This window comes from Cetorhinus maximus, chromosome 34 (genome assembly GCF_964194155.1).
Source record: "Cetorhinus maximus chromosome 34, sCetMax3.hap1.1, whole genome shotgun sequence".
Classification (NCBI taxonomy): domain Eukaryota; kingdom Metazoa; phylum Chordata; class Chondrichthyes; order Lamniformes; family Cetorhinidae; genus Cetorhinus; species Cetorhinus maximus.
Genome location: NC_135912.1, coordinates 5,917,229 through 5,926,287, shown reverse-complemented (window position 1 = coordinate 5,926,287; position 9,059 = coordinate 5,917,229). Strand labels below are relative to the sequence as shown.

General features: G+C 47.0%; 1 protein-coding gene and 1 long non-coding RNA gene across 6 annotated transcripts in view; both read right to left on the bottom strand.

Annotated features, from left to right (window-relative positions):
• LOC144671836 (uncharacterized) overlaps window positions 1-9,059 on the bottom strand; it is a 220,503-nt gene that overhangs the window by 98,402 nt on the left and 113,042 nt on the right. The gene's annotated exons all lie outside the window — the stretch shown is intronic.
• LOC144671811 (uncharacterized) overlaps window positions 7,288-9,059 on the bottom strand; it is a 54,853-nt gene continuing 53,081 nt past the window's right edge. For all 4 annotated transcript variants that reach the window (XM_078533858.1, XM_078533859.1, XM_078533860.1 and 1 more), the window contains one exon: window positions 7,288-8,839. In XM_078533858.1, coding sequence (XP_078389984.1) covers window positions 8,118-8,839 — 722 coding nt within the window. In that variant the 3' untranslated portion in view covers window positions 7,288-8,117. The remainder of the gene's footprint in view (window positions 8,840-9,059) is intronic.

The following is a 9,059-nucleotide window of genomic DNA, read 5'->3' as shown; positions in this document are numbered from 1 at the left end:
CTGATAAGCCCCCTTACCCTCATGTTGGAGCTGCTGCCTTTCAGGTGAGATGTTAAACAAAGGCCCATCTGCCCATTCAGGTGTGATCCCATAACATTGGTACGGATTAGAATGACTTAAAAATTTCTCTGTGGTTTGTGGGTGTGCACAAATTGGCTGCGGAGTTGACCACACATAACAGAGACCACATTTCAAAACAAACTTAATGGCTCTGAAATGTTCCGCAGTGTCCTGGGGATGTGAAAAGTGCTACGTAAATGTCAGCTCGAACTCATCAGTAAAAGTGGAGGCTAGTCCAGCCTTGTCAGAAGGAAAAACCAGTAATACTTGGAAATGACTGGTACTGGTCTGAACTGGAGTTCCATTTTAAGGCATACCACACCAGTTCAGACCAGTACCAGTCATTTCCCATGTTTTACTGTTTTTTCTCTCTGGGGAGTGGAGGGGAATGCAGCCTTGGCAACAACAGTGTGATGTTAGTCTAGCCTCATCAGTAAGACCTGCCCAGCCTTGGCAGTAACATAAGGTGAGTCTTTCCTTGCGAGTAGCTGTGAAGGTCAGTTTAACCTTTTCAGTCACAGAAGGGGGGATGTTTAGCTTCATCTCAAGCAGTGCAAGTAGGGTGGTGGGTGCAGCCTCAGCATTGTGTCAGCTTGGCTCTACGGTTACCTCTGAGTCAGAAAGGTGCATTATCTACGATGGCATGTCTGCACCAGTTCTTTGAACAAGCTATCCAATTAGTCCCACTGCTCCAATCTTTACCCATAGGCTCTGCAATTGTTTTCCTTTTTTAAGTATTTATCCAATTCCCCTTTGAAAGTTACTATCAAATCTGCTTCCATTGCCCTCCCATTCAGCATATTGCAGATCGCAACAACTCATTTAAACTTCTCCGCTCCACTGGCTGGTATTTTCCCTGCTCGCCGGCGTCGGGCGTGTTCGGCGGCGTGATCGGTTTCACGATGGCGTGAAGCCAGTTTGCAATCGTCCACCGATGGCGGGCCGCGTTTCCTGTCACCGGACATCGGGAATCTCATTGTAATACATCTGCATAGGCCAAACCGCCGGAATCGCCCCCCACCCCCCTCCCGCTGGATCATCCGCCCAGGTCGGCAGTAAAACACGCCCGACGTGTTTCACAACAGCACGACAGCGACGTGCACCTGGTGGGCTGCACTTCGCTTGGGACTTCGAGGTTTGTTTGCCTACCTTGCTTCGGGCAGCACTCGCAGTCGTCAGCGCCAGGCTTAGACCATAAGACATAGGAGCAGAAATTAGGCCAATCGGCCCATCGAGTCTGCTCCGCCGTTCAATCATGGCTGATAAGTTTCTCAACCCCATTCTCCCGCCTTCTCCCCGTAACCTTTGATCCCCTTACCAATCAAGAACCTATCTATCTCGGTCTTAAATACACTCAATGACCTGGCCTCCACAGCCTTCTGTGGCAATGAATTCCATAGATTCACCACTCTCTGGCTAAAGAAGTTTCTCCTCATCTCTGTTCTAAAAGGTCTTCCCTTTACTCTGAGGCTGTGCCCTCGGGTCCTAGTCTCTCCTACTAATGGAAACATTTTCCCCACGTCCACTCTATCCAGGCCTTTCAGTATTCTGTAAATTTCAATCAGATCCCCCCTCATCCTTCTAAACTCCATCAAGTATAGACCCAGAGTCCTCAAACGTTCCTCATATGTTAAGCCTTTCATTCCTGGGATCATTCTCGTGAACCTCCACTGGACCCTCTCCAGGGCCAGCATATCTTTCCTGAGATACGGGGTCCTAAATTGCTCACAATGTTCTAAATGTGGTCTGACCAGAGCCTTATAAAGCCTCAGCAGCACATCCCTGCTTTTACAGACAGCACCACATCACTTTTAGGGGGAGCTCACGGGCAGGTCTCTACCCACCACATCAGCCACATGTGGGTGGCTTTTCAATGTCTGCAGGGCTAGGGATTGCATGGTGAAGGGGGAGAAGTGGCCTCAGGTATGGGAAGAGGCTGCCGGACGAGGGCTGCACTGGGGAAGGTGGGGTGGGGAGGAGTATCCCAGGGTGTATGTGGGGGCACATGTTGAGCTGTGCAAATGGCCTCAAGATGGTGAGGGCTGAGGAGGCAGCCTCCAGAGGAGATGAGGCCAGGTGGACATGTGGGGGTGTGTGCGTGTGTGTGAGAATGAATGGCGATGTCCTTTGAGCTGGCAGTGAGTGAGATGCCAGTGAATATGTGATGGGCTTAAGTGTGTGAGTTTAGAGTGATTGCCATACCCTGGCTGTATGGTTGCGATCATTCACCCTCGATCTGCACTGGATGGCCAACCACTTCTGTGCGGCATTGGCTGGTCACGCTGCTGCCCATCCTGCAGCCAGAACGGGGATAGAGGACATCGCAGCAGGCCTCCGTGGAGTCCAAAAGGCGTTCCAGTGACGCGTCACTAAACCAGGGGGCTGCAGCCTTTTTGCATTTCGTGAACATCTTCCCTGCAGTAGTCCTGGCCTGGAAGGACTGAGATGTGTGCGCGCATCTAGACTTTAAATATGGCACCCAGCGTGATGAAGCGACGAGGTGATGACATGGCGGGTGAATGAGAGCCCACCCGCCATCAAAATAGCATGTTTCCCGGGAATGCATAACTAACGAGGTGAGTTTGGGACGATACGGAGTGAAAACCTGTCATTGCAGCCAGCAGGTAAAGCTTCGTTCTACCCACCTGCCACCGCGCTTAGTACAAATCTGGGACAATTCCGCCCACTGAGTGCTTTCCAATTCTCTCATCTTACCATATCCTCTCATCCCAGGGGTCATCCCGGTGAATCTATTTTGCCATGATATCCATGACTGCACACAGCATCCAAACTGTGCCCTAATCAATCCCTTGTGTAGATTCATCTTCAGTTCTGTATTTGATGCCTTCTTATGTAAAACGCAGAATCCTATCTGCCCTTTAATATAGCTTTTCTCGTTTACCTTTTAAGCTCTGTGTATCGGTACCCATTGAGAACTTTACCATTTGGGGTATATTACTATTACTATCCAGAAGATGCACTGCAGGAGCTATCCACAGCTTCTTCAACAGAATTTCCCAAACCTGATGACCTCCACCACCTAGAAGGACAAAGGCAGTAAAAAGACTTGCATTTGTATAGCGTTGTTCACAACCACCAGACGTCCAAAAATGCTTTTACAGCCAATAAAGTACTTTTGAAGTGTAGTCACTGTTGTAATGTAAAAAACACATCAGCCAATTTGCACACAGCACGCTCCCACAAATGGCGATGGGATAATAATCAGATAATCTGTTTTTGTGATGTTGATTGAGGGAAAAATATTGGCCAGGGCAACAGGGATATAACTCCCCTGCTCGTCTTCGAACTAGTACCACGGGATCTTACGCGTACATCTGAAAAGGCAGATCGGGTTTCGTTTTGACATCTCACCCTAAAGGCAGCAGTCTTCTCAGCACTGCGCTGGGAGCGCCAGCCTTGGTTTTTGTGTTCAAGTGCCAGAGAAGGGCCTAAATCCACAACCCAGAGGTGAGAGTGCCAACCGAGTCACAGCTGATGGATTGCACAAATAACTAAACCCCAAGTTAACTGTTCCCGTGGTTCAGATAAATATTAAAGGAACCACTGAAACTACGTGATGAGGGGTGAGGAGTTCTCCTGAGTCCTGGTTAAGACAGCTCCCTCAGTCAGCATCACCACAAAAAGCCAGTGGATAAACTGGCTATTAGTAGAATATTATTGTGTGAAAATTAGCTGCTGCATCTGTCTACTTAATCGTTATTGCACTTCATAAGTAACTCAGTGGGGTGAAGTGGTCTGGCATATTTCTGAGAGGTGCGATACAACACAATATAAACATAAATCTGTCTTTCTTTCAAGAGCAGCGAAGACGTGTTGAGTTTCGCCTTAGGCTGTTGAATGTTTCCTTCTGTATTAACAGATCCTTTCAGGCTTTTCTAGGTGACATCATAGGGCAGCTCACAATGTCAAACTGCATAAAACGGGTAACAGCTGTACTGACAAAGCAGCCACCACGCACTGTACCTGTTTTTTTTTTCAATGCACAGCATCATCAAGAGCAACACAAAGGATTTGTTCACCACTGCCCTCCCCAGGGTCCTGATTTCTGTCAACTGCACACATGTTGAATTACGTGTCTCTCTACAAAACCTTTTAGTCTGTAATCAGAATGAGGAGTGTGCGTGGGTATGTAAACAGTCCTGAGTGCTCAACATTTCCCATTTGTTTGCTCCATAAGTTTCCAATCTTTTATGATTCAGACAGTCTGCAGGCATGGACGAGCATGTAGTATAATGAAAGCTAACTCAACTCTCATGTTAAGCCTTCCTCTACGGATAATAGGCAGCACAGTCCAAAACACTAGTTTCTTACTCCACTGATCCATTACACTTCAGCAAAAGATTTGAGTTACTGCTCCAGAGTTATGTACTGACCTTGAATTCAAAGCAAATGTTCCGGCTAATTCAAGAAAAGTTTTGTTTTATAGTTGTATGCAGTCTGAAATAAGTGGTATATTTGCATTTTTATCGAATGCATATTTTTATGCAACACTTTTAAGTGACTCTCTTTCCCCTTTTAACACAACCCGCCCTCAAAAAACGCACTACTGCATAGTTAATCCTGTAATAGTTAATCATAGTTAATTCTGTAATCGTAGGGTAGTGGCTTCAAATTGTGGCCCCCAGACCACTGAGGGTTCCCCCAGGTCATCCGTGGGCTGGTCCAAAAGGGGTGGACAATCTTATGGAGCTTGCATCGGAGATGGGTTGGTACTCGCCGAGGTAAGTTAGGCTCCACGTACGTACCAAGTATCCTGCACTCCAAGCTGTCATTCCCAACTTAGTACAACTGGGAGGTCAGGTTTTCAACACCTGCGGGGCTGAAAACAAAGAAGAGGAACCAGCTGAATGTGGAGCCCGACCTAAGACTGAAGCTCTTGATCTTGGAACCAGACATCACCTCACGGGTGTCTCATCATAAGCCACGCCACTCTTCCCATTAATTCTGCTGAGCTTTTTTGCAACGGCAAGCAAAAGCGGTCGGGACCGGTAGGTGGTCTGCAGGATCTTTCGCTCTGCCTAGGTGGTCCGTGGAAGAAAAGGTTTGAGAGCCACTATTGTAAGGAGATGAATGAGAGTTAACCCTCCCTACTGAGAATTTCTTCATTTACAATCGTACCGTGCTTGTATACTAAAACCATCAGGGTGACCTACCTATTGCTGCTGCATGTCCATAAAGTTTAGTCACTGTACGTAAGCCACTTTCTAAGTTTGCAGATGATACAAAGATAGGTGGAGGGACAGGTAGTATTGAGGAGGCGGGGAGGTTGCAGAAGGATTTGGACAGGTTAGGAGAATGGGCAAAGAAGTGGCAGATGGAATACAAAGTGGGGAAGTGTGAGGTCATGCACTTTGGCAGGAAGAATAGAGGCATAGACTATTTTCTAAATGGGGAGGGAATTCAGAAATCTGGAGTGCAAAGGGACTTGGGAGTCCTAGTCCAGGATTCTCTTAAGGTTAACTTGCAGGTTGAGTCGGTAGTTAGGAAGGCAAATGCAATGTTGGCATTTATTTCGAGAGGACCAGAATATAAAAGCAGGAACGTGCTGCTGAGGCCTTATAAGGCTCTGGTCAGACCACATTTAGAATATTGTGAGCAATTTTGAGCCCTGTATCTCAGGAAGGATGTGCTGGCCCTGGAGAGGGTCCAGAGGAGGTTCACGAGAACGATCCCAGGAATGAAAGGCTTAACATATGAGGAACGTTTGAGGACTCTGGATCTATACTCGATGGAGTTTAGAAGGATGAGAGGGGGATCTCATTGAAACTTACAGAACACTGAAAGGCCTGGATAGAGCGGACGTGGGGAAGATGTTTCCATTAGTAGGAGAGACTGGGACCCGAAGGCACAGCCTCAGAGTAAAGGGAAGACCTTTAGAACAGAGATGAGGAGAAACTTCTTTAGCCAGAGAGTGGTGAATCTATGGAATTCATTGCCACAGAAGACTGTGGAGGCCAGGTCATTGAGTGTATTTAAGACCGAGATAGATAGGTTCTTGATTGGTAAGGGGATCAAAGGTTACAGGGAGAAGGCGGGAGAATGGGGTTGAGAAACTCCACGATTGAATGGCGGAGCAGACTCGATGAGCTGAATGGCCTAATTTCTGCTCCTATGTCTTATGGTCTTATGGTCTAATGCGTAAACCTTTAAATTTTCTTTGGGAGGAGCATGCGCATTATTTATTGCAGAACTAGGCCTGCGCTGTACCATTCTGGGCTGCTGCCTGATGGCACCCCTATGCAATTTAGCAGGAAACACTGGCCTAAAGGCTCAAGGTGATCTCAGCTTTACAACACAAATGGCTTGAATTTCGGGGCTAGTGGCAAACCATGGCCACTCGTCACTGACCTTGAAGAAAGCTGTCCAGAAAGATCCAGCAATCTCTGTGGCCTGGTTTTCCCCTTTCCCAGCGGCAGTTTAACCCTGGCACTAAGTCAAGAGGCTCTCCAGGCAGCAGTGATGTCTGTAGGCAGGTAGGCAGTCTGTTGAAGTATTCACGCACAGCAAACCAGGAAGTTAAGATCTCCTAAAATCCTTCACTTTTAATTTAAATTTTCAAATAGAAAATAAAATATTATAAGTGGATTAAGATATAAACCAACATAAAGATAAACAAACTATAAAAAAATGAAAAGTATATATTTTTTAAAAATAGGTGGAATTCTTTATCATTATGGGGAAATTTGACATTCCACAAATATAGAACTAGCCTTTCAAGGCCTTTGAGGGTGTTCAACAGTAATTATGAAGTTAGTGTGCAGTTAAGAGCCCAATTACACCTCATTCAAAAAGGTGTAGCCTTTCCAAGGGTTTTTTAACAGCGAGACTAACAGTGTATGAGTGGGGGTTCTTATCAATTCCATTGATTTCCACGGTTGTAGTCCTGGCATGCCTCGAATGCACATCTACTGGTGAAACGTAGCATCACTGACGGCAACTTCTAGGTTTTCACATTATCCTGCGCATGTGCGGACTCCAGAAGGTGCTGTCAGTTTCATCGGGGTCATGACGGCCAACGCTAACGGTTTTGCCATCGTAGCTAAATCTTAGGCTGAATCAAGCCAGGCCCTTGTTGGTCACATCAAGGACATTAAGGCAAATGGGGTTTTCTATGGAAATGCTTGTTTAGTCCTGCTGTTCCCCAAGGAAGCTTAGACATGCGTTGTATGTAGTGCAACAAGAAAAATAACACCAAACTAAGGAGTTGCATTGGCAGGACTATTTATTGTTTCACAGGTGGAAACACAAAAGTTGGTACCTTTTGCTCTTCATTTTAAGCCCCCCTATTTACTCCCCTCTTTAGTCCCTCCACTCCTGCACCAGCTCTGTACACCAGCTCTGTACACCAGTCACCAACCGAGAAGATATGCAAATGGCTTGTTTCGTGGCTTCTGCCAGGGAATCAGTCTTCGGAATTACATGAGTGCAGTCTGGGATGATCTAACCTCTTGTTTGTTCTCCCTATAGAGATAATTCCCATTCAGCATTTCTCCCTGTTAGACTGGGCAACATCAGGAACTCACCAAACACATGCAGTGTGGTAGGTGGTGCATTAGAACGACGATGCGCTATAGCCTTGGGCTTCCCTTTTAAGTATTTTCCAAGTTCACAGTTTCCACACCACTGCCACCCTTTCCCCAATGAAAAAGGAATTTCAAATGGCACCTAACGGGAAACAGAAACTAAGAACGTTTTAAAACAGAAGTAAACACACACTGCGGAATTTTACATCATTCATCACGAGGGAATCCATTCCCTCTCACGCTTCTGCAAACTAACAAATGGCTGGGAAGCCAAGTGGCAGGGGGGGGGGGCATCAAATTGCACCCTTCACGTCCACCATTCTCAACCACAGAACAAAATGTCAACACGTGACCGCCTCCACGATCAAACCAGCTCGCCAAACAGAACGGCTCCTCTTTTCCAAAATTGTAAAATTATCAGCTTAGCTGAAACTACAGCTAAAATAACGGGATATCGTACAAAATCCATTAACCATCGAGACTCCAAACTGCACCCCAGTCATTTGTCTGTTCTTATATACCTGCTCTGTCTACTTTTGAGGGTGTTTCAACACTCCTTGTTGTCGTAGATGACCGACGTTTCCTGAGGGTGGCGGACAGCAAATGAGTGGCAGGCACCCTGCTGTTTATGGCCTCTGGCTCTGTGCTGGAGGTAAGGGTAGATATCATCTCAGAAGGGTCTTGAACCTCCTTATTGGCGGTTTGACAGGCTACTGAGGTCTGCACAGAGCGACTGGACACAAGGGCGGTACTGACATTATGCAGGAGTTCCACCAAAACTGACATCTGGTTGGACAGCCTGACTAGCCTCTTGCCTAATTTCCGCGAAAAACTATTCATCCCTTCTCCCAATGTTTCTTGCAGCTGCACCAGATCTCTGTGCAGCATTTGGAACCCTTCCTGTTGTAACTCTAAGAATTTTGAGGCAAGAACCTCCTCCACCTCTCCCTCTGGCTGCTGGCACCCCAACCCAGCATTTCTGTACTGGCCAACCTCCCTGGCGCCCCTAGAAAGACTCGTGGAAGCACTTTGGACGGGGCTATCCTGGACACTCTCCTCCTCCTCCTCCTTTGGCAGGTAGTCTCTCACAGCCGCTGGAGTGGCCCAAGGATCGGAGTTGCCAGCTGGCATATTGTGGCTACTATCCCCACGAGAAGGCTCCATGGACCCGCTCCCTCTGGTGGTGTCTGACCTGGATGTGACGATGAAGGGGGGGCTGGGCCGGTTGCTGAACTCTGAGGATGAGAACCATTGAGATATTACATATCAAATATGAATCTTTGACCCCACCCCCCTCTCACCCCCACCCCTGTTGCCCTACACATTAAACCAACTACCTTCTTGGCTCAGGAATGAGAGTGAAAGAGGACGGACTGTGTATTAATTCACCTAAATGCGTTTTGCTGCCCCGATGAATTTCGCAAATTATCCAGCTGAATAATGTTTGTATTTTCA